The sequence below is a fragment of the Dipodomys spectabilis genome, unplaced genomic scaffold (genome assembly GCF_019054845.1).
Source record: "Dipodomys spectabilis isolate Male_0828 unplaced genomic scaffold, ASM1905484v1 ptg000032l, whole genome shotgun sequence".
In the NCBI taxonomy this organism is placed as follows: Eukaryota; Metazoa; Chordata; class Mammalia; order Rodentia; family Heteromyidae; genus Dipodomys; species Dipodomys spectabilis.
In genome coordinates, this window is record NW_024870709.1 from 25,132,501 (window position 1) to 25,158,476 (window position 25,976).

A 25,976-nucleotide genomic window follows, 5' to 3' on the forward strand; every position below is an offset into this window, starting at 1 on the left:
GAGCCACAGTACCACTTCTGGGCTTTCCTGAGTAGTTTATTTATTTTTTTTTGTTGGTCGTGGGGCTTGAACTCTGGGCCTGGGCGCTGTCCCTCAGCTCTTCAGCTCAAGGCGAGCGCTCTACCACTTGAGCTACAGCGCCACTTCCGGTTTTTCTGATGGTTTATTGGAGATAGGAGTCTCACGGTCTCTCCTGCCCGGGCTGGCTTTGAACCGCGATCCTCAGATCTCAGCCTCCTGAGTAGCTAGGATTACAGGCGTGAGCCACCAGCGCCCGGCTTCTTGAGTAGTTTATTGTAAATGAGAGTCTCACAGACTTTCCTGGGTGGGGTGGTTTCAAACTGCAATTTTCATATCTCAGCCTGAGTCACTGGTGCTTGGCTTTTTTTTTTTTTTTTGTCAGTCGTGGGGCTTGAACTCTGGGCCTGGGCGCTGTCCCTCAGCTCTTCAGCTCAAGGCGAGCGCTCTACCACTTGAGCTACAGCGCCACTTCCAGTTTTCTGGTGGTTTATTGGAGATAGGAGTCTCAGGGTCTTTCCTGCCCGGGCTGGCTTTGAACCGCGATCCTCAGATCTCAGCCTCCTGAGTAGCTAGGATTATAGGAGTGAGCCACCAGCGCCCGGCTGTGCTTGGCTTTTTTTTTGTTGTTGTTTTGTTTTGATTTGTTGGTCATGGGGCTTGAACTCTGAGCCTGGGCGCTGTCCCTGAGCTCTTCAGCTCTTCAGGTGAGCGCTATCCTACTTGAACCACAGCACCATTTCCAGTTTTCTGGTGGTTAATTGGAGATAAGAGTCTCAAGAACTTTCTTGCCCTGGCATGAGCCACTGCTGGCCCAGTTTTTCTTGTTTTTACAATTTTTAATGAGTTTTACTACTTTTGTTGTTTTTGTTGGTCATGGGGCTTGAACTCTGGGCCTGGGCACTGTCTCTCAGCTCTTTAGCTCAAGGCTAGCACTCTACCACTTGAGCCACAGCTCCATTTCCCACTTTTTCTGCTTATGTGGTGCTGAGGAATCGAACCCAGGGCCTCATGCATGTGAGACAAGCACTCTACCACTGAGCCACCTTCCCAGCCAAGTTTTACTATTTCTGTACATAGATAAATTACACTTCATTCATATTCACCCCCATCATCTTCTCTTGTTCTTTTATCCTTGCCGGTCCCTTTCAATAATCAACATTTTACATTTGTGTCATTTTTTTCTGAAAGAGACGAAACATCAGTTTGTCTTTTTGAGTCTTGTTTTGTTTAACATGATAATCTCCAGTTCCATAAAATTTCCTGCAAATGTCATAATTTTCTTCTTTATGGCTGAATGATACTCCATTGTGTATATATAGCACATTTTGTTTATTCACTTATCGGTTGTTATGTTCATATGGTGAGTCTATAGCTTAGCTGTTGTGAATAGTCCTACAATAAACATTATTGTAACATGAGAATTTAATTTTTTTTTTTTTTTTGCCAGTTTTGGGGCTTGAACTCAAGGTCTGGGCACTGTCCCTGAGCTTCTTTTTTGCTCAAGGCTATCACTCTACCAGTTGAGCCGTAGAGCTACTTCCATCCTCTTCTGTTTATGTGGTACTGAGGAATTGATCCAGGGCTTCATGCATGCTAGGCAAGCACTCTACCACTAAGCCACCTTCCCAGCCCCAATTTAATAAATTTTGTTATCCCTTTTCCCTTCCCCTTGCTCAGTTCTTCTGCCCTGCTTCTTTCAGCTGAGACTCAGCTCCAAAGAAGTAGGGAAGAATTTCAGGTTTTGCTCTGGAGTGCATTAAAGAATATGATCATTTTCTTGTAATAGGCCATGGAGCAGATGAATAGCTGCACAGCTCTTCAGCACCTTGATTTGTCAGACAATAACATACCTCAGATAGGTGACTTATCTAAATTGAGATCCCTGAAGGTAAGCATGTTTTCTATGTCATTTTTATTGTTGTATTCCAAAATAACAAGGGAAAGTGATCTGATTAGCCTAAAACTACCTTACCATATATGAAGAATAAATTAGTTTTAAGAGTTCTACTAGAGTACTAGAAATTAAGTATGAGGCATTTTTTTTGTTCATCTTTTCTTTTCTTTTTTTTCCTTTATCTTTTTTGGGGATGGGAGAAGGGCAGTCTCTCATTGTCCCAGGCTGGTCTTGAGCTACTCTGCTCAAGTGAATACTGGTCCTGGGATTTAAACTGTAGGCCTGGGCTCTTCCTAAGTGATACTGGTCCTGGGGTTTAAACTGTAGGCCTGGGCTCTTCCTAAGCTTTTGTGCTCAACGCTAGTGTTTTCCCACTTGAGCCATAGCTCCACTTCTAGCTTTTTTGGAGTAATTTATTGTAATAAGAGTCTCATGGACTTTACTGCCCAGGCTGGCTTCAAACTTTAGTCCTCAGATCTTTGCCTCCTAGGTAGCTAGGATTACAGGTGTGAGCCATTATAGACATGAGCCACTGGTGCCCAGCCATATTGCACTTTTTATGGCAGAGAATGTATTATACATTCAAATAACAGATGGAATCAACAGTTTCAAAAATCTTTTGGGCTTTTTCTTTACTTTTCTTTCATTGGGTCAAATGGATGCTTAGAAGCCTTAGAAGCATTATCTTAGCTCTGTTCTCACATCTCAAGTAGAAATCATTTTTAGTAATCCTTATTCTAAACAGCCAGGTGCTGTCCTGAGAGATGCTAAGAGAATTCTCATGAACAGAAGGTGATAGAATATGTGAGTGTGTGTGTGTATGTGTGTGTGTGTGTGTGTGTCTGTGTGTGTATCTGTGTGTGTGTTTCTGTCTGTCTTCATGTTCTGGAATGGAGGTATGGTAATCTGATCATAATCCTGGGTATTCAGAGTGATGAATTTGTTGCTGATTTATGTGACATTCTACCTTCCTCTGGCTCTTAGTTACTAAAAACTATATAGTTGTAAGTATGAGATGTGCCTTACCTCTCTGTTTTGGAAACTTTGCTTTAAAATTTAGCATTTAAAAGGAAGTAAGTGTGCTGGAAATTGCTTTGCATCTAATCTCATAGCATGTTAGTTACTTCATTAAGCATGCATCCCTAGACTAGGTTTTAACCTTCCTTGAGCTTCAGATGTTAAGATGTTGATATGAAAGTGAAACCAAAAGTTCACTTAGGATCCTTCTAAGTATTAATAGTCTTTGATTTGTGTATAATGAGAAGTACAACAATAGATTTCTTTGTTCATTTTATTTGTTTTATTTTGTGCTGATACTGGGACTTGAACTTAGAGCCTAAATCTTTTGCTTCATCTGCTTGTCCTTGGCCAGCATTCTGCTACTGGAGCCATGCCTCTTTCGTGCTATGTTTTGCAGATTATTTGGAGATGATTTCGAAGACTTTTCTGCATGGGCTAGCTTCAAACTGCAATCCTTCACATCTTAGTCTCCTAAGTAGCTAGGATTATAGGTGTGATATTGTCAAAACAGAACAGAATCATTTGTATCTATTCATTTGTAATGAATCCATACTATTTTTATTTTCAAGACACTGCTTTTACATGGAAACATCATCACCTCTCTTAGAATGGCACCTGCTTATCTACCCAGAAGTCTTGCTATACTTTCTTTGGCAGAAAATGAAATTCGGGACTTAAATGAGGTAAAATTTGAAGATACTTTATACGACCCAGGAAAGTGGAGAGTCTAAGAGAGACAGAGGACTGGTTTGTGAGCTCCTTTTATGCTTTGAGCATCTTAGAAGAAAATGCCATCATGATAAAACCACTTGACCTTAGAATGCTCACTTTTTTTTTTTTTTTTTCCCTACTTTCCTTTATTTTGTGTGGGCTAGTATTGGTACCTAAACTCAGGGTCTGGGCATTGTTCTTTAGCTTTTTTACTCAGGGCTAGTGCTCTACCACTTGAGCTGCAGCTCTACTCTGGCTTTTTGGTGGTTAATTAGAGATAAGAGTCTCATAGACTTTCCTGCCTGGGCTGGCTTTGAACCACAATCCTTAGATCTCAACTTTCATAGTAGCTAGGATTACAGGCATGAGCCAATGTCACCCAGCTCTTTTCTTTTGTCTTTTTTTTTTTTTTTGCCAGTCCTGGGGCTTGAACTCAGGCCCTGGGCACTGTCCATAGCTTCTTTTGCTCAGAGCTATAGCATTCTACCACTTGAGCTGCAACACCACTTCCAGCCTTTTCTGTTTGTGTGGTATTGAGGAATTGGACCCCAGTCTTCATGCATGCTAGGCAAGCATTCTACCACTAAGCCACATTCCCAGCCCTCCTACTCTCTTAATGTGGGTCACTCATTAAAGCTTGGTTTCATTTGTAGTGCTGTAATTAGCATCCCTTGGAAGATGATTGTTGGTAGAGGTTAATAAGGCATATTTTCCACCTTACCCTAGCTGTTCTTTATTTTCAAAGTAGTATTCTCTTTGCTGGGAAATAGTGCTGTTACTTTGTAAGGACTCTTTGTGCAGCAATGAAAAATGGCTGTATTGTTGAAATTTTAGAAGTCAGAGGCTAATAGAAGAGTAGTACTTACTGCTTTCCAGAATAAGAGGGAAATTGTTTCATTCTCAAATGATGCCAAAGGGTGTGTAATCAGTTGAAGCACATTCACAGTGAATAGTCTATTTTGTTCATCAAAGATATTCTTTGTTCCAGATCTCTTATTTGGCATCCCTTACTGAATTGGAACAGTTGTCAATTATGAACAATCCTTGCGTGATGGCAACACCTTCCATTCCAGGGTTTGACTACCGGCCATATATCGTCAGCTGGTGTTTAAATCTCAGAGTCCTTGATGGATATGTGATTTCTCAGAAGGAAAGGTGAATACTTCTTTGGTATCATATTAATTATGAAAGTTAACAAAAAGATCATTTTTAGCTTAATTACATATTAACTACAGATTAATAAATTGAATATTTCTTACAAGCTGTGGTTAGAAATTAAGATAATGGGGCTGGGCAGGTGGCTCAGTGGTAGAGTGCTTGCCTTGCATGCATAAGGCCCTGGGTTCGATTCCTCAGCACCACATAAGCCGAAAAAGATGAAAGTGACACTGTGGCTCAAGTGATAGAATGCTAGCCTTGAGCTGAAGAGCTGAGGGACAGCGCCCAGGCCTATAACTGACCAAAAAAAAGAAATGAAGATAATGCATATAGTAGCATATAGAAAATTATACACTGGTCTATGTGCTGGTCACTTGGGACTGTTTCCCCTTTCTTAAAAAAGGACAAGGTATGAATATCAGCTATAGAGGTTGGAGCCTTTGGATCTAACTTAATATTCATAACAATTTACTTTCTAAAAGTTCTTTTGTTAACTCTGTTAGGAATTTAGAACACTTTTGCATAGATACTAGGTTATGTATTTTTTTTTTTTATTGTAAAGATACTATATGGAGGGTTACAGTTACATGAGTGAGGTAATGAGTACACTTCCTCTTGAACATTGTTACCCCCTCCATTGTTTTCCCCCTACCATCCCCTCCCTCCCTCCCTTCCCCGAGGTTCTTTTTTTTTTTTCTTTTTTGATTGTGATTAAGTGATTACATAATTTCCGGAAATTCACAGTATTGTGGAATAATGATGCTCAATTAAAATCACGAGTTCATTCTAACTTTCCTGGAGCAAATTGTCTATCACAGTCTGTAATATATAACGGTGTTCACATGTTATATACCATATATGTGATCAGCAGCATGGGGATATTTAGTAGTGGTTCAACCAGATGAGTGGGAGTTCTTTGTTTCTTAAGTCCTGTTAGTTTTGTCGTATCATCTAACATTTTGGATTTAGCATCCACTTATCAGGGAGACCATGTACCGTTTGTCTCTTCGTTCTTGGCTTACCTCACTCAACATGATTCCTTCTAGCTCCATCCATTTCCCTGCAAATGCCATTATTTTGTCATTTCTAATGGCTGCATAATATTCCATTGTGTATAGATACCACAATTTTTGGATCCATTCATCTGTGGTGGGGCATCTGGGTTGTTTCCATATCCTAGCTATTGTGAACAGTGCTGCAATAAACATGGAGGTGCACGTGTCCTTGTATATTGGTTCCTGTTGTTCAGGGTAGATGCCTAGAAGTGGTATGACTGGGTCGTAAGGGAGGTCAATCTTTAGCTTTCTAAGGACCCTCCAGACTGCTTTCCAAAGTGGTTATATAAGTGTACATTCCCATCAGCAGTGTAATAGGGTTCCTCTTTTCTCCACATCCCCTCCAGCATTTGTCGTTGGCTGATTTGTGGATGTGGGACATTCTGACTGGGGTAAGGTGGTATCTCAGGGTTGTCTTTATTTGCATTTCCTTCACCACCAGGGATGATGAACATTTCCTCATGTGTTTCTTTGCCATTTTTATTTCTTCATTTGAGAAGTCCCTCTTTAGTTCCCTTGCCCATTTAGTAATTGGTTTGTTAGGTTTGGGAGGGATTAGTTTCTTGAGTTCCCTGTATATACAGGATGTTAACCCCTTGTCTGATATATTGCTGGTAAATATTTTTTCCCAATTAGTTGGTTGTCTTTCTAGCTTAGTTACGATAGATTTAGCTGTGCAGAAGCTTTTTATTTTAAGGTAGTCCCATTTGTCGAGTCTCTCTCCAACTTGTTGTGACCCTGGGACTCTGTTCAGGAAGTTCCTTCCTGTGCCTATTAGTTCAAGTGTCTCTCCTACTCTGTCCTGCAGTAGTTTCAGAGATTCAGGTTTAATGTTAAGGTCTTTAATCCATTTTGAGTTGATGTTGGTGCATGGTGATAGGCTGGGGTCCACTTTTAGTTTTCTGCATGTGGCTGCCCAGTTTTCCCAGCACCAGCGGTTGAAGAGGCTGTGTTTCTTCCATTGTATGTCTTTGGCTCCTTTGTCGAATATCAGCTGGCTGTAGGCCTGTGGATTTATTTCTGGATCTTCTATTCTGTTCCATTGGTCTTCGGGTCTGTTTTTGTGCCAGTACCATGCTGTCTTTGTTATTATAGCTCTGTAGTGGAGTTTGAAGTTCGGCATGGATAGCCCTCCCATATTGTCTTTATCCCCTAAAATTGTTTTGGCTATTCTAGGTCTTTTGTTGTTCCATATGAATTTTTGGACTGTTTTCTGTATTTCAGTGATGTACGTCATTGGGATTTTAATAGGAATTGCATTGAATTTATATATTAGTTTTGGAAGTATTATCCAGGAGCATGGGAGGTCTTTCCATTTCCTAGTGTCTTCTGCAATTTCTTTCTTTAACTTTTTATAGTTCTCATTAAATAGTTCTTTTACATCTTTGGTTAGGTTAATTCCTAAATATTTTATTTTTTGGGAGGTTATTGTGAATGGGGTTGTTCCCTTTATTTCCCTCTCTTCTTGTACATTGTCAGTGTATAGGAAGGCAACTGATTTTTGTGGGTTTATTTTGTATCCTGCTATTTTGCCGAAGTGATTTATGATTTCTAAGAGTTTGGGGATGGAGTTTTTGGGATCGTGAAGGTATAGTATCATGTCGTCTGCAAAAAGGGATAGTTTAACTTCTTCTTTCCCTATGCGGATCCCTTTAATGTCTTTTTCTTGCCTTATTGCCCTGGCTAAGGGTTCTAGGACTATATTGAAGAGGAGTGGAGACAGTGGGCATCCTTGCCTTGTTCCTGATTTTAGGAGAATTGGTTGTAGCTTTTCCCCATTAAGTATAATATTGGCTATTGGTCTGTCATAAACGGCTTTTATTGTTTTTAGAAATGTTCCTTCTATTCCTATTTTCTCCAGAGCTTTTAGCATGAATGAATGTTGAATTTCATCAAAGGCCTTTTCTGCATCTGTGGCAATAATCATGTGATTCTTGACCTTGGCTCTGTTGATATGCTGGATTACATTTATTGACTTACATATGTTAAACCATCCCTGTGTCTCTGGGATGAAGCCTACCTGGTCATAGTGTATTATTTTTTTTTATGTGTTTCTGGATTCTGTTAGCTAGAATCTTGTTAAGGATCTTTGCATCTGTGTTCATCAAGGAAATTGGCCTGTAGTTCTCCTTTTTGGTTGGGTCTTTGCCTGGTTTGGGGATGAGTGTGATATTGACTTCGTAGAATGAGTTTGGGATAGCTCCCTCCTTCTCTGTTTCTCTGAAGAGCTTGAGGAGTATGGGTATTAGTTCTTGTTTAAAGGTCTTATAGAATTCTGCTGTGAATCCATCTGGTCCTGGGATTTTTTTTGTTGGAAGACTTTTGATAGCTTCCTGTATCTTAGCTATGGTAAATAATGCTGTGGTCAGAAGCCGGGCGCTGGTGGCTCACGCCTGTAATCCTAGCTACTCAGGAGGCTGAGATCTGAGGATCGCGGTTCAAAGCCAGCCCGGGCAGGAGAGACCGTGAGACTCCTATCTCCAATAAACCACCAGAAAACCGGAAGTGGCGCTGTAGCTCAAGTGGTAGAGCGCTCGCTGTTCTGGTAGCATTAGTATGGCCATAAAGATCTTTTTATTGTTTTAAAAATTGGCACATTCTCTAAATTTTTACTTTATTGACTTTTTTTTTTTTTTGGTTGGTTATGGGGCCTGAACTCTGGGTCTGAGTGCTGTCCTTCAGCTCTTCAGCGCAAGGCAAGCGCTCTACCACTTGGGCCACAGCGCCACTTCTGCCTTTTTCTGCTTATGTGGTGCTGAGGAATTGAACCCAGGGCCTCAGGCATGCAAGGCAAGCGCTCTACCATTTAGCCACTTTCCCAGCCCAGTTTTTTTTTTAATTTTATTGTAAAGGTGATATATAGAGGGGTTGCAGTTACACGTCAGATAATAAGTGCCCTTCTTTTAGAATACCTCTTCCCTCCTTTTCTCCCAGTTTTTTCCCTCCTGATCACCCCTGACCCCAGGTTGTAGAGTTCATCCTCAACATAGTGTCGAGAGTATCACTGTGGAATTAGTTCACCCTTTGTCTCACCATTTCTGTGTGATTTCATTTTAAAACTTGTAAACTTCAAAGCTTTTAAATGTTATAAATTTAGTAATAACTAATAAACTGTGTTCATTTTGTTAAGGTAAATTTCTCTATCCACAAATGTTATTCAAATTTATTATCTCCCTTGTCTCTTAACTGTGTTATCTAAACCTGTAAATAAATATATTCCTGAACTCACTCCATTATAAGTTTCCTTCCTGTCCATGTTCCACCTTTCAATGCATCCTTGTTATATGAGCAGTTTAACTTTTCTAAAACACAAGTTTCATTGTACCAGTCTCTCACTCAAAACCACCAAGTGAAAATGCGTGGAATGAATAGTAGGAAGTAGTGTGACGCCAACTGATGTTTATCCTTTGAATTTCAAGTGAGAAGTTTGTTGTTTTTTTTTGGGGGGGGGGGGTCCGGTTGTGGGGCTTGAACTCTGGGCCTGGGAACTGTCCCTCAGCTCTTCAGCTCAAGGCTAGCGCTCTACCACTTGAGCCACAGCACCACTTCTGGCTTTTTTCTTTTTTTTTTTTTTTTGGCTTTTTTCTTTTTGCTTATGTGGTGCTAAGGAATCGAACCCAGGGCCTCACACATGCAAGGCAAGCGCTCACCACTGAGCTACCTTCCCAGCCCCTCAAGTGGGAAGTTTTTAAAGAGGAAATTCATGAGATAAAGGACATTGTTTTTATCCATTCATGCCAGTAAGAGTGGACAGGTAAATTAGAGATAATGGAGATGAATCCGGGTGATCAGCTGTTGAGAATCAGTTATACTGTGCTGAAAAGTGAAAGTCTTTTTTTTTAAAGAATTTAGACTGCCGGGCTGGGAAGGTGGCTCAGTGGTAGAGTGCTTGCCTTGCATGCCTGAGGCCCTGGGTTCGATTCCTCAGCACCACATAAGCAAAAAGAAAAAAGCCAGAAGTGGCACTGTGGCTCAAGTGTTAGAGGGCTAGCCTTGAACTGAAGAGCTGACAGCGCCCAGGCCCAGGGTTCAGGCCCCACAACTGGACCCACCCCCCCCCCAAAAAAGAATTTAGACTGCCAAAGAAGTATTACTGCTTTTTTTTCCCCCTTAGTGGCTTACAGTTTTAATTAGAATATACCAACTTGGTCAGGATTTACCAGGATATACATAGATACAATAAAGCAATTTAGTACAGGACTCTAGACATTCACACATGGTGATACCAAAGGAGGTTACTCTTTACACAAAAATGCAATGACTGTGCATCTGATCACATAAAATATCCAAGTGGTACCATGACTCAAGTGGCAGAGTGCTAGCCTTGAGCAGAAGAAACTCAGGGAAAGTGCCCAAGCTCTGAGTTCAAGCCCCAGGACTGGCAAAAATAAAATTATCCAGGGCTGTGATAATTGGCTTATTTAATTGGTTAACTTCTTCTTTGCTCAGTTTGGGCAACTTGTATTTCTCTAAAAATGCATCCATTTCTGCCAGATTTTCTTCCTTTAGAGAGTATAGCTTTTGAAAGTAGTCTGTTAGAATTGTTTGGATATCTTGGGTACGTGTTGTGATGTTTCCTGTGGCATCCCTAATCCTATTAATATGGGTTTCCTGTCTTCTTTTTTTAATTAATCTTGCCAACTGGCCATCAATTTTGTTTATTTTTTCAAAGAACCAGCTTTTTGTTTGGTTTATTTTGGTTATGATTTTCTGATTTTCTAATTGGTTAATCTCTGCTCTTAATTTGGTTATCTGGTTTTGTCTAGTAGTTTTAGGTCCCATTTTTTCTTGTTTTTCTAGCTGTTTTATTTGCAACATGAGATTATTTACTTGGTCTGTCTCCATTCTCATGATGTGGGCACTGAGGGCAATAAATTTGCCCCTCAGGACTGCTTTTGCTGTGTCCCACAAGTTTCTTTGTGAGGTGTTTTCATTTTCATTGAGTTGTAGGAAATGCTTTATTTCTTCTCTGATCTCTTCCGTTACCCAGGCATTGTTAAGGAGTGTGCTGTTCAATTTCCATGTATTAGAGAAATTTCTGCGGTATGCTTTGTTATTGAGAGCTAGCTTGATTCCACTGTGGTCAGATAGGATACAGGGGATTATGTCGATCCCTTTGTATTTGCTTAAGTTCCTTGCATGAACTATGATATGGTCTATTTTGGAGAAAGTTCCATGACCTGCTGAGAAGAATGTGTACTATGTTGTTTTAGGGTGAAATACTCGGTAGATGTCAGTTAATTCCACTTGAAGTATGGCCTCACTTAATTCGGTAGCTTCTTTGCCAATCCTCTGGTTGGTAGACCTGTGCTTTGGTGAGAGTGGTGTGTTAAAGTCTCCTAGTATTATCGTATTGGGATCTATTTTATTCTGTAAGTTTGAGAGCATTTGTTTAACATATCTGGGTGCACTGATATTTGGGGCATATAAGTTGATGATGGTTATATCCTCCTCTTGGATTGTTCCCTTTATTAATATGTAGTGTCCGTCCTTGTCTTTCTGTACTGATTTTAATGAAAAGTTTATTTTGTCAGATATCAGGATAGCTACACCTGCTTTCTTACTGGGGGCATTTGATTGGTAGATCCTTTTCCACCCCTTCACTCTGAGTTTGTTTGTATGTTTGGCTGAGAGGTGGGTCTCCTGAAGGCAACAGATGGATGGGTCTTGTTTTCTGATCCAGTCCTCAGTTCGTTTTCTTTTAATTGGCGAATTCAGCCCATTTATATTAAGAGAAAGTATAGAGAGATGCATTGTTGTCCCTGCCATTCCATTTTCCTAAGTTTTTCTTCTTTCCTTTCCTCCTGTGCTTGCTCAGTTAGACTTTGAGTAATGCCTGTTTGGGGCAGGTCCCAGTTCCTGGTTGCTTTCTTCAGGTTGTGTCCCCCCTCTTAGAATTCTTTGTAATGCTGGCTTAATGTTTATGTATTCATTTAGTTTTTCTTTGCTATTAAAAGTTTTCAGTTCTCCATCGAATGTAAATGCTAGCTTTGCCGGATATATCAGTCTGGGTTGGCAGTTATTGGCTTTCAGGGCTCGTATGGTGCTTTCCTAGGCTTTTCTTGCATTCATTGTTTGTGTGGAGAGATCTGCAGTGATTCTAATTTTTTTCCCGTTGTAGTATAGCTCCTTCTTCATTTTTGCTGCATGCAGGATTGTTTCCTTATTATTCAGATCTATCATTTTTACTATAATGTGTCTAGAAGTGTTTCTCCTGGGATCTTGCTTGTTGGGTGTTCTATATGCTTCTGTGATGTAGGTAAGATGTTCTTTTTTGAGGTGGGGAAAATTTTCAGTGATTATCTTGTTGAATAGGTGTTGCATTCTGTTGCTCTGGAATTCCTCACCTTCGTCCACTCCGATTATACGAAGGTTAAATTTCTTGGCATTATCTGCTTGCTCTTGAATTTCCCTTTGGTTTAATTTGAGTGATTTTTCCATATCTGTCACTTTTTGGTCCAGTTGGTGTATTCTGTCTTCCGTATCTGACACTCTACTTTCCATTTCATTCACTCTGTTGACCGTGGCTTCTATTGTGGTTTGCATGGAGGAAATGGATCCCTTTATGGATTCAATGTTGGTTCTCAGAGTACTGATCTCAGTATGTATTACCTCTAATTTGGCGTTTATCTCACTTCTTACTGAGGTTTGTGCAGCTTCTATTTTTGTATCCAACTCTTGTTTGATATCCTGTATCTCTTTTGATAGTTCATCCTTGTGCTCTTTCAATTTCTGATCAATTTCTCACTTTATTTCTTGAGTCATTGCCTCCAGCAACCCTTGGATATAGCTTTTGTCTTCCATTCCTGCTTTGCTCCCACTGGGGTTCTCCCCTGCGTAGCTGCTGGCTTTTGAGGTGAGCTTGCTGTCCTGGGTGGTGGTAAACCTTGTGATTTTTCTCTGTGATTTTCGCATGGGGGTTCAGGAGACTGCTCTGCAATTTTGTTTTGGTGTGTCTGTCTTTGCTTGGTTGCTGATTCTGTATTGGTAGAGAGAGTCTGTGCCTGAACTGGGTTCTGTTGGGAGCCTATTTCCAGCTGCTATTCTGACCTACTTAGGATTCTCAGCTCTCTGCTGTAGATTGCTGACAATTCCCGCCTTTGGAAGGGTTGAGCAGTCTAGACTGCTTGTGTTTGCTCCTACGGATGCTCTTGGGAAGATCAGATGCTCTGGATGCACTCTCCCAAATACTGGAGTCTGCTATGGGCTCCTGATGTGTTTTTGTTTGTTTGTTTTGCGCTGGTTGTGGGTTTGGGTGCTGTCCCTCAGCTCTTCAGCTCAAGGCTGGCACCCTACCATTTGAGCCACAGCACCACTTCTGATCCTTTTTGCTTTTGTGATGCTGAGGAATCAGATCCAGGGCCTCATACATCCAAGACTATCACTCTATTGCTGAGCTGCCTTATCAGCCTGAGCTCCTGCTTACTATCAGGTGCTGGCAGTCTGAGTTGCCCAATTCCCAGCCTGGGGTATATGGGTGGAGTTTTGGTGGGGTTTGGGCTTCTCTTGTCCTGAGCCTCCAGGTCTTTTGTTGTCACAGGCGTGCTTCCCGGGGAGTGCTGTTTCCTGATTTTCTCCCCTCTGTTGAGGCATATGCTCAGCTTTTTACTTCAGTTGGGAGGAGTTGATTGTGTTGTTCAGGCGCCGGATCCCCGGGCCTGGATCTGGCCCAAGCCTGGAGCGCGCTTAGGCCTGTGCTGATGTGTATACCACCTAGGTTATGCAGCCTGGAGGACACAGTTCAAATTTCTTCTACTGTTGGTAGTCTTGACCCAGGGGTGCTGTTCCTGGCTTGGGCATTTAAGCTCCCTTCCAGGGGCACTCTCGCTCTGGCCTGGCCAGCGGAGTGTGCTCCACGGGCTGGTGGAGCTCTCGAACAGTTCCAGTTTTAGTGGGTCCTGTGGTCCGGGTGTTGGGGTAGGGAGTCTAGGTCAGGGTCTGGGGATTCCCTCCAGCTCTGGTCTCCCTTGAGGGATACACTGTCCCCTGTGGGGTACTCACCCTGGAGCTGGTTGTTTCTGTGTGGTGTAGGTCTTCCGTTGTTGTTGCAATCCGAGTTCAGTTGGGGTGGTTGCGGGCTGGGCTGGGCGGTGGTGGCTCTGTGTGATTCTTTTCTGTCTCTGCCTCTATCAAAGCTGTCAGGTCCACAGTGTCCACGCTCAGGCAGCTTCTTCGCTGGTTGTAGAGATCCGGTGGGTCTGACGCCGGTGCCTCAGGCGGCTTCTGCGCGGGTGATCTGCAGGCAGCCCCCTGTGCCTCTGGGACCTGGGCGGCCCCCGCCGGGTCTTTGTGATCTCGGTTGGGCGGGTCCGGTGCCTCAGGCGGCTTCTGCGCAGGTGATCTGCAGGCAGCCCCCTGTGCCTCTCAGGTTATGTATATTTTATAGAATCTCAGATTAATCTCATAAAATCTTATAATTTTTACTTATTTGTTGTGCCCAGAACATTAGTTCTGGGCTCTTCTTTCTTTCTTTCTTTTTTTTGTCAGTCATGGGACTTGAACTCTGGACTTGGGTACTGTCCTTAAGCTCTTTTGTTTAAAGCTAGAGCTCTACCACTTTGAGCCACAGTGCCACTTCCGATTTTCTGGTGGTTAATTGGAGATAAGAGTGTCCCTGACTTTCCTGCTCATGCTGGCGTTGAACCACAATCCTCAGACCTCAGCCTCCTGAGTAGCTAGGACTATAGGCATGAGTCAGCAGCGCCTAGCTGAAAGAGTTTTTGTTGTTGGTGGTGATCATGGGGCTTGAACTCAGGGCCTGGGTGGCATTCCTGAGCTTTTCTGCTCAAGATTAGCATTCCACCACTTTGAGCCACAGTGTCACTTCCACCTATAACTTTTTATATATGAAAAAGAAATCTTAGCCGGACACGAGTGGCTCACGCCTGTAATCCTAGCTACTGAAAGCCACCCTGGGTAGGAAAGTCTGTGAGACTCTTATCTCCAATTAGCCACCAGAAAACCAGAGTGGAGCTGTGGCTCAAGAGGTAGTGCTACCCTTGATCTAAAGAGTGCAGGGACAGCACCCAGACCAGAGTTAAAGGCCCATGGGACCAACAAAAGAAAAAGAAATATTAGTATCTTAGACCTAATTGCTCTTATAATGATGCATTTGGGAAATTGTACAAAATACCTAAGCAAAGAACTCAAGGCAGTTGGGTACCAGTGGCTCACTTCTGTAATCCTAGCTATTCAGGATGCTGAGATGGGAGGATCACAGCCAGCCTGAAGAAGGAAAGTCTGTGAGACCTTTATCTCCACTAAACTACCCAAAAAGCCAGAGTGGAGTGGTGGCTCAAGTGGTAGAGCCCTATTCTTGGGCAAAAAAAAGCTCAGAGACAGCACCAGGCCCTGAATTCAAGACTCTTAAGTGCATGTGCTAGTACTGGCACACACATACAAAATCATTTTCCTAAGTCTTTTGATATATTCTTCTGCATTACCTGAAAATTGATAGGTGAATATGGAGATATGATGAGATTAAGGTTTGACTTGTACCTGGGCTTGAGCTTAGGCCATTGCAATCTTCCTTAGCTTTTCCACTCAAAGTTAGTGCTCTACTACTTCAGCCACACTTCCACTTCTGGCTTTTTGATGGTTAAATGGAGATAAGAGTCTCTTAGATTTATCTGCCTGAGCTGGCTTTGAACCTCAATCCTCACATGTCAGCCTACTACAAAGTAGCTAGGATTGCAGGTTTGAGTTACTAGCACCTGGCAAGTTTGATGATTTGGAGGACTACCTTGTGGATTCTCTTGGCTACTATGAAATTCCCATGGTCTTGCTATTACTGACTATTAATGATCACTACATATAATCACTAGTTCATCATTGATTCTGAAATGATGAATTTTATTTGAATTTTTTAGTTTTTGCACTGTGCAGCTTTGAACTCTGTACTTTGTTTCTAAGCAAGCACTCTTATACATTAAGCTAGGTCCCCAGCTCTTTTTGCACGCTGTGTGTGTGTGTGTGTGTGTGTGTGTGTGTGTGTGTGTGTGTGTGTGTGTGTATGTGTGTGTTTACTAGACTGGTCTTGGGGCTTAAACTCAGGGCCCACGCACTGTCACTAGACATTTTTGCTTAAGGGTAGCACTCTACCACTTGAGACACAGCTCCATTTCCAGCTTATTGGTGGTTAATTGGAGATGAGAGTCTCACAGACTTTCCTGCTGGGCTGTCTTTGAACTGTGGTCCTCTGATCTCAGCCTCCTGATGGCTAGGATTATAGGAGTGGGCCCTCAGTACCAGCCTTGATTTTTTTTTTTTTTTTTTGTCAGTCGTGGGGCTTGAACTCTGGGCCTGGGTGCTGTCCCTCAGCTCTTCAGCTCAAGGCTAGTGTTCTACCACTTGAGCTACAGCGCCACTTCCAGTTTTCTGCATGGTTTATTGGAGATAAGAGTCTCATGGACTTTCCTGCCTGGCCTGGCTTTGAACTGTGATCCTCAGATCTCAGCATCCTGAGTAGCTAGGATTAAAGGCATGAGCCACCAGTACCTGGCATCCTTGATTTGTTTTTAAAATAGATTCTCAAGTTTATGCCCAGGTAAGCCTGGACTATGATTCTCCTATTAATGCTTTCTGCATACTCAGCATTTTGTTGGTTTAGTTGGGGGTCTTGCAAACTTTCTGCCTGGCCTTCAACCTCAGTTTTCCCAATCTCTGTCTACTGAGTAGCTAGGATTACAGGCGTGAGCTACTGTGCCTGGTGTATTTTTTTTTTTAATGTCATTATGAAGTAGTGCCTTTAAATGTGGTTAATGTATTTGGACTTTTCAGTTTGACAGAGTTAATGAGGGAACATTCATTGTTGCTTTGAAAATAATTGTAAAAAATCTAGAAACAGTAGTGTCAACCTGTGGAAACATATCTTAAGTGTGGGGGAAAAAAATGTACAAATCATTATCTCTATATCTATGAAAAACAGCCAGTGGTTTTTATAAAAGTAAATAAGGAAGGAAAATCACTGTTGCTTAGCAGTGTGTTTGGACCTTCCCAGTACCATCATCCTTTTTTTATTTCCTTCAATTCCAGTTTGAAAGCTGAGTGGCTCTATAGTCAAGGGAAAGGGCGAGCCTATCGGCCCGGCCAGCACATTCAGCTTGTCCAATATCTGGCTACAGTTTGTCCTCTTACTTCTACATTGGGCCTGCAAACTGCAGAAGATGCCAAACTAGAGAAGATTCTGAGTAAACAGAGGTAAGCCCATCTACTTTTATCAGGTAATGAATTCACAGGTAAAAATACCCTTCAGTCCTTCATATGATGATAGTAGGTCAGTGCTTTGGTCCATGTTTCAGGGTAGTTAGGCTTGTCATTTCAGCAGTCCTGTAGGAATGCTGTGCTACACAGTGCAGCTCACCCACAGGAACTGTATTGCTAATCACTTTTTGAGTAGAAGGAGCCAAATAATGTGGCTTGGGGCAATGGGATATGTGTGTGTGTGTGTGTGTGTGTGTGTGTGTGTGTGTGTGTGTGTGTGTGTGTGTGTGTGGTGTGCGTGTGTGCGCATGCATGCATGTGGAATCCTGTGTGTGTGTGTGTGTGTGTGTGTGTGTGTGTGTGTGTGTGTGTGTGTGTGTGTGTGTGTGTGTGTGTGTGGTGTGCGTGTGTGTGCGCATGCATGCATGTGGAATCCTGGGACTTGAACTCAGGGCTGAGCCTCTTTTAGCTCAAGTCTGGTGCTCTACCACTTGAGCCACAGCTCTACTAATGGCTTTTTGGAAGTTTTTGGAAATCAGAGATGCAGACTTTTTGCCCAGGCTGGCTTTGACCAAATCCTCTGTGCCTAGTAAACAATAGGATTTTTTTTTTGCCTTTCCATTTTTATTAGCAAATATTAGTTGTACACAGAGACGTCACTGGGGTGTTTTCATATTTGCATAAAAGTGTAGCCCAGTCCAACCCATCCTCTTCATCACCCGGCCTCTTTTTGTACCACTGTCAACAGATTTCAGTTCTATTTTCTGCTTTATTCACACCCCTATGACCTCTCCCTTCGTCCTTTCCTCTCCCTGACTCCCACTTCCAAACAGATCTGTTTTACATTCCTATCCTTCATTATTGTAAAGGGCTAGATTTTTCTTTTTTCTTTAAAAATATTTAAAATGGTTAGTATAAAGGTGAGGGGCTACAGTTACGTAAGTCAGGTAAAGAGTACATTTCTTCTGGAACAATGTCACCCTTTCCCTTGCTTTCTCTCAGTTTTTCCCTCCCATTTCCACCCATTGTAACAATGGGATTTTTTAAATAGTCTAAATACTGTACAGAGGGGTTACAGTAACTTGAGCAAGGTAATGAGTACATTTCCTATCAAGCATTGTTGCCTCCTCCTTTGTTTTTCCCCTACCATCCCTTCCCTCCTACCTCCTCAACTACACTCCCCCCCCACCCCCACCCCAGCAACAATGGGATTTTTTTTTTTCAGCCCTGGGGCTTGAACTCAGGGCCTGGACTTTTTTCCTGAGTTCTTTTGCTCAGGGCTAACACTGTAGCACTTTGAGCTACTGCACCACTTCTGGTTTTCTGGTGGTTAACTGGAGATAAGAGTCTCACAGACTTTCCTGCCCTGGCTGTCTTTGAACTGTGATCCTTAGAGCTTAGAGCTCAACCTCCTGAGTAGCTAGGATTACAGGTGTGAGCCACAAGTACTTGGCTAACAATGGAACTTTTGTTGTTGTTGTTGTTGTTGCTTGTGGGGCCTGAATTCTGGGCCTGGGTGCTTTCTCTGAGCTCTTCAGCTCAAGGCTAGTGCCACTTCCAGCTTTTTCGGCTTATGTGGTGCTGAGGAATCAAACCCAGGGCCTCATGCATGCAAGGCAAGCACTCATCACAGAACCACCGTCCCAACCCCTAACAATGGAATTTTTTTTGTTTTTTTTTTGGTCGTGGGGCTTGAACTCTGGGCCTGAGCGCTGTCCCTGCGCTCTTCAACTCAAGGCGAGCGCTCTACCACTTGAGCCACGGTGCCACTTCCAACAATGGAATTTTTTATGATATGTTTTTGTCAAGGACTCAAATGACAGCTCAGTGGGAGACCACTTGTCATAGCATGTGTAAAGATTTGATTTGATTCTGTGTCTCAAAAGAAAAATAAATATTTGGCTTTTTAACATAGGTACAGCATATGGGCTTTAAAATACTAATACTAAAAAACATCTAGAAACACTTAGTTTTTTTAAAAAATTTATCCAGGAACAGGGTTTGAACTCAGAGGCGTGCTTGCTCAGCTGATACTCTGCCACTTGAGTACATCTCCATCTTTAGTCATCAGCTACCAGAGCCTGACTTTAAATGTTTGTATATATGCAAATGTGTGCATGTGATAGTGTCTATCCATGCAATTTAAAAATAAATTTTAACCTTTTTTTTTTTGTCGATTATGTTGAACTCTGGGCTTGAGCACTGTCCCTGAGCTCTCCAGCTCAAGGCAGGTGCTCTACCACTTGAGCCACAGCACCACTTCTGGTTTTCTGGTGGTTATTTGTAGATAAGAGTCTCACAGACTTTCCTGCCCAGGCTGGCTTTGAACCTCAATCCTCACATCTCAGCCTCCTAAGTAGCTAGGATTATTTGCGTGAGCCACTGCTACCCAGCAATTTTCATCTTTTTTTCCCCAGTGTTTTCAACTGAGACTATGTAATTTGCCAGTGACTGAAGTTACCTATGAATGAACTTGTAGATATCAGAGTTTAATGATTTTTTTTTTAGGTTTCACCAGAGACAGTTGATGAACCAAAGCCAAAATGAAGAGTTTGCTCCTATTGAACTAAGGGTACCCCTGTCACCTGAGCATTCAAGCCCTGTTCAGGATTGCCAGATAGCCCAGGAAAACGGTGAGAAATTAATTTATCTCTGGTTATTTTTCTTAAATTATTTGATTTACTAGCTATCACAGCACATATGTATTTTTTAGTTTACTTTGTTATTAAAGAGGTGATCTATAGAGGGGTTACAACTACATGAGTCAGGCAATGCGTACATTTTCTTTCGAACGGTGTCTTCCCTCACACTCTCTTCTGATTCCTCCCTCTCGTCTCTAACCATGAGCTGTGTAGTTCACTTTTATTGATGTCCAGTGAGCTCCACTGCTGCAATTTACCCTTTTCCCCTCTCGCTCCACCCTCCTGAAGATACATACATGTATATACCATACATAAGGTAAAGAAGACAGAAACATCAAAAACTAAAATTTGAATCAGGCGCTGGTGGCTCACGCCTGTTATCCTAGCTACTGAGGAGGCTGAGATCTGAGGATCGCTGTCAGAAGCCAGCCTGAGCAGAAAAGTCCCTGTGAAGACTTTTATCTCCAACTAACCACTCAAAATCCTTAAGAGGCGTTATGGCTCAGGTGCTAGTCTTGAGCACAAAGAGGCTCAGGGACAGTGCCTTGGCCCTGAGTTCAAGCCCCACAACTGACCAAAACAAACAAAAACCCCCCAAACCACCTAAAAATTAAGTTTGTTTCAGTATGTACATTATTTTGTATAAATGTGAAGAGACACTTAGGCATTACATCTTTGTGATTCTCCTCTAAGGCTATCTTCTTTTGGTCTTACAGTATGTAACTGTCTAGAATCTTGTAAAATTTGTCATATCCCAGTGCTTTTTAGATATAATTTCCACATATCAGAGAGAACATGTGCCATTAGTCTCTCTGATCTTAACTTACCAGACTTAACATGATTTGTTCCACTTCTGTCCTTTTCCCTGCAAATGACATTATTTTATTCTTTCTGATGACTGTGTAAAATTCCATTGTGTATAGGAAGCACATCTGGACTCTTTCCATATGTTAGCTATTGTGAATACTGCAGTAGTGAACATGGATGTGGATGTGCAGGTATCTTTATCATATCCTGGCCCAGGATGTTCAGGATAAATGCCCAGGAGTTGTATGGCTAGGTCATAGGGAAGCTCTGTTGAGGGGTTTTTTTTTGGGGGGGGGGTCCAGTGGTGGGGCCTGAACTCTGGGCCTGGGCACTGTCCCTCAGCTCTTCAGCTCAAGGCTAGCATTCTACCACTTGAGCCACAGTGCCACTTCTGGCTTTTTCTGCTTATGTGGTGCTAAGGAATTGAACCCAGGGCCTCATGCTTGCAAGGCAAGCACTCTACCACTGAGCCACCTTCCCAGCCCCTCTGTTTAGTTTTTTTTAAGAACCCCAAGGCTACTGTCCAGAGTGGTTGTACTAGTTTACATTCCCATTCCCACAAACAGTACAGTAGGGCTCTTTTGTCCTCACATCTCTGCCATCATTTGTTGCTGTTCAAATTCACAACATTGGACAGTCTTACTGGGGTGAGGTGGAGTCTCAGAGTTGTTTTGATAATATTTCCTTTGTGGCCAGGGATTATGAGCATTTCCTCATGTGTTTCTTTACCATTCTCCTCTTCAGAGAAGTCTCTTTTTAGCTCAGTTGCTTATTTAGTGATTTGTTTATTATGTTTGGGAGGGATTAGTTTCTTGAACTCCTTGTATATCCTGAATATTATGCCTTTGATATATTGTTGATAAAGTTCTTTTCCCGGTTGGTTGGCTGTCTTTCTAGTTTGGTCACTATGCCCTTAGCTGTGAAGAAACCTTTGATTTTGATGTAGTTCTACTTGCCAAGTCTCCTATCTGTTGTGTCCCCTGAGGCTCTATTCAAGAAGTTTCTGCCTATACCTACAGGTTCTAATGTTTCTCCTACTCTTTCTTGTAGTAGTTTCAAAGTTTCAGGTCTGGCATTGAGGTTTTTGATTTGCTTTAAATTGATATTAGCATAACACATCTTTTAGAAGTATTTATAAAGTACTTTTCATGGCTGAGCACCAATGAGTCATGCCTATAATTCTAGCTACTCAGGAGGTTAAGATCTGAGTATCATGGTTCAAAGCCAGCCCTAACAGAAAAGTCTGTGAGACTCTTATCTTCACCAGAAAACTGGAAGTGGCATAGTGGCTCCAAGTGGTAGAGTGCTAGCCTTCAGCAAAAGAGCTCAGGGACGTTTCTGTGCCCTGAGATAAGGCCTATGACCGACAAAAATAAAATAAAAGTATTTTTCATTAGTTTAAATTATCATTTGGATATTTCATTTTTATATATACATGTTTGATATTTTATATGTATATGCACATAATTTTGTATATATAGGTATATGTGTATATAACTCAATACATATGTTTAATTATATATTATAGAATTATATTTCTAGTTTTTAAAAATCCTTCTAAAAATATATGTATATTTTTTATGTGGGTCGTAGGGCTTGAACTCTGGACCTGAGCGCTGTCCCTTAGCTCTCCAGCTCAAGGCTAAGCCACAGTGCTACTTCCGCTTTTCTGAGTGGTTTATTGGAGATAAGAGTCTCAAGCCTTTCCTGCCCCGGCTGGCTTTGAACTGCGATCCTCAGATCTCAGCCTCCTGAGTAGCTAGGAGATTACAGGCGTGAGCCACCGGTGCCCAGCTTTTTTGTTTTGTGCCAGTTCTGGAGCTTGAACTCAGGACCTGGGCTCTGAGCTTTTTTTTCCCCCCTGAAGGCTAGTGCATTACCACTTGAGCCACAGCTCTACTTTCTTAGCAGTTAATTGGAGATAGGAATCTTACAGACTTTCCTACCTAGACTGGCTTCAAACCAAGATCCTCCTCAGTATCAGAGATTACAGTTGTGCATTACCAGTGCCCAGCTGAGAATTCATTTCCTTAAAAATGTTTGGTTTGAACATAAAAGTATGATTGTTTGGAGAAGGTAACTAGTAGGAAGGAGGATGGGAAAAATAGAGTGGAGGGTGAATATGTTTGAAATCATAGTGTGCATATATGAAAAAGTCACTATGAAACCCATATAAAAATTTATTAGGAGGAAGGAGAGAATGTAGTTGAGAGGTGGGAAGAAAGGGATGGTAGGGAAAAACCAAGGAGGAGACAACAATGCTGGATAAGAAACGTACTTATTACCTTGCTCATCTAACTGTAACCTCTCTGAACAGTATTTTCACAATAAAAAACTTATAAAAAAAAGTAATAGGGTGATTTTATGATCAAGATATGTGTGTGAATGTCTGGAAATATCACAATGAAACCCATCACTGTAATTAATATGTTAATTAAAAAATGCTTGGTTTGGTGTTTTAGGAATCTTAGAGGAAATCATTGAATGTATTTGTGTGTGCGTATTTGTATGTGTTTGTGTGTATTTCAGTATACTTTAGGGATTAGATTACTTTAAAAAGGATATAGCTAAAAAAATCTTTAAATATTTAGTGATTCAAATAATATTCTGTTGATTCTTCTAGAACCTGTCATCCAAGTCAACTCTTGGGTTGGATTAAGCAGTAATGATGATCAGTTACATGCTGTTCTGAATAACTTTCCAGCCTCTGCAAATACTACAAGATATTCTCGAAATGACCTGCACCTAGAAGATATACAGACGGATGAGGACAAGTTAAATTGTAGTCTTCTTTCTTCAGAGTCTACTTTCATGCCAGTTGCATCAGGACTGTCTCCAGTGTCACCCACCGTGGAACTGAGGCTCCAGGGCATTAACTTGAGCCTGGAAGATGATGGTGTTGCAGAAGAATCTATGAAAGGGCTAGAAAATCAGGACATGAATAAGGAAGAGTTAAAGGCTTTATGGGATACAAATGAGAGTTCTGTTCAAATTTTTAAAAGTAAGGTCTGTACAGAAGTCAGTGAGAAAGCGGGGCTAATACCTTGCCACGAGGCAATAATAGTCAGTGCAGTCTTGAAGGATGTTAACCATAGTCTTACATCTCTTCCTGAACCAGCTAGTCACAGTGTGTTGCATGCAGAACCACATAGTGACGAAACGATGTCTCAGATAACTTTAGGGGAACTTCCCTGCAGAATTTTAACCAAGGCGTCTGTTGCTTTGGGACAAGACAGCATTGCCCTTCAGAAATTGAATGAAGCAGCTACCAAACTTCAGGCCTGTTGGCGAGGGTTTTATGCCAGGAACTACAACCCTCAAGCCAAAGAGGTGCGTTATGAAATCCGACTGCGCAGAATGCAGGAGCACATTGTCTGCTTAACTGATGAAGTACGGAGGTGAGTCAAAACCCTGTTGTGTGCTGTTTCGTTGGACTGGGGGTACCAGGTTATTATGTTGTTCATAACACTGTGCTGTTCTGTCACACCTTACGTTCACACCTTATGACCACCATTGATTTACTTGTTTTTCTCCTACAATATTCAGAAAATATCTTGAGGACACAGATTATCATATGCATCTCCATCTCCCTCGCACAGCAATTGGTACATAGATGAAGTATCACAAAAATGTTGAATGAATGTTAGCTATATAATCATCTATAATTTTATTTTATTTTATTATTTATTTATTTTTTTTGCCGGTCATGAGACCTAAACTCTGGGCCTGGGCACTATCCCTCAGCTCTTTAGCTCAAGGCTAGGACTCTACCCCTTGAGCCATAGTGCCACTTCCAGCTTTTTCTGTTTATGTGGTGCTGAGGAATTGAACCTAGGGCCTCATGCATGCAAGGCAAGCACTCTACCACTGAGCTACCTTCCCAGCCCCATCATCTATAATTTTAAACAGAGTAAAGTACAGATGATATAGAAAAACTAGAGCCAGGTGCTGGTTCACGCCTGTAATCCTAGCTACTCAGGAGGCTGAGATCTGAGGATCACAGTTCAAAGCCAGCCTGGGCAGAAAAGTCCGTGAGACTCTTACCTCCAATAAACCACTAGAAAACTGGAAGTGGTGCTGTGGCTCAAGCAATAGAGTGCTCGCCTTGAGCTGAAGAGCTGAAGGACAGCGCCCAAGCCCAGAGTTCAAGCCCCATGACCGACCAAAAAAAAAAAGAAAAACTAGAAAAGCAGAAAATCCAAGATATGGAAGTCTTCCTAGAACCTAGAAGGTCAGATGAAAATTACAGTGAAAAGCAGAGATCTAAAAGGGGCTGACATTCTGAAACTACAGTAGAAATTATTCTTTAATTCCATGTTCACATGGCTTACCAAATGCTAACCTAGGAAACTTAGGATTTCACCAGTCTTATAACTAGCCGTAGTAATATTATCAAATGGATGAGGAGAAAAACAGCAAAAGAACTAAGGGACAGTCAGATGGTAGGAAAACTAAGAAAGTAGACATTCAGTTCCAACAGGTGAAATGTTTCAGAAAGGGGGAGAGGTGCCCGAGGAAGGACAGAGAATTAGAATGTAGGTTATTTGTGACTATTGGTCTATAAAATGACTTTGTGGTTTCATGATTTGCTAAGGGGACTTAACGAACTCAGGAAGACTATTTTGTTCCTGGCTGCAGTTTATGACACCAAAACATATAGATTTAAAATAATAAAGAGATAAAATGGCACCTAGGACAGAGTCCAGGTTATATATAAGTTATATAAGTTATAAGTTATCTTATATAAGTTATCTTCAGAGATAACTTATATCAGAGATATAAGTTATCTTCTTCAAATTGAGTTATACATACAGCTTAATTTCTCACAGCTGTGATATGTGACTGCATAAACTCTGGCAAGAGTGTCCATATCCAGGGCTTTTATTATAGGTCAGGCATACGAACCTTGAATTACTCAGACCTGACCTGATTTACTGAGATGGCCTGCACCTTCTGTACTCTGTGTATTTGGCTAGGAAGTTGAAGATGGGTGCAGAGGCAGTTAATATTTACTTATTTTTATCATTGGCAACACTTTGTAGAACGAGTATCTGAATTTCAGTCACATTTCATTTGGCTGCTTCTTTTGAGTTGCACTTTAAAAACTAGATTCTAGACGTCAAAGAGCCATGACTCAAGTGGTAAATGTTTGGCCAGCAGAAGATCCTGAGTTCAAACCTCAGTACCGCCAAAAGAAAATCCCCAAAACAAAACAAACCCTTAAGGTTTCAGGTTAGGTATTCTAAAAGTGGAAATAATGTTATTAGATTTTTTTTTTTTTTTGGTGCTGGTCTTGGTTCTTGAACTCAGGGCCTAGGCAGTGTCTCTGAGTGAGCTTTCTTACTTAAGATTAGCATTCTACCACAGCTCCACTTTTGGCTTTTTTCTTTTTGGTGGTTAATTGGAGATAAGAGTCTCATGGACTTTCCTTCCAGGGCTGGATTCGAACCATGATCCTCAAATCTC

The 25,976-nt window shown here is 41.6% G+C and overlaps 1 protein-coding gene across 2 annotated transcripts in view; it reads left to right on the forward strand.

The window, feature by feature from the left end:
- Cep97 (centrosomal protein 97) overlaps positions 1–25,976 on the forward strand; it is a 35,801-nt gene that overhangs the window by 5,696 nt on the left and 4,129 nt on the right. Inside the window, exons 4-9 of one of the 2 annotated variants that reach the window (XM_042676848.1) lie at positions 1,808–1,909; positions 3,505–3,618; positions 4,635–4,801; positions 16,894–17,058; positions 19,570–19,694; positions 23,134–23,908. In XM_042676848.1, coding sequence (XP_042532782.1) covers positions 1,808–1,909; positions 3,505–3,618; positions 4,635–4,801; positions 16,894–17,058; positions 19,570–19,694; positions 23,134–23,908 — 1,448 coding nt within the window. The remainder of the gene's footprint in view (positions 1–1,807; positions 1,910–3,504; positions 3,619–4,634; positions 4,802–16,893; positions 17,059–19,569; positions 19,695–23,133; positions 23,909–25,976) is intronic. The other variant, XM_042676849.1, reaches the window with a different exon arrangement.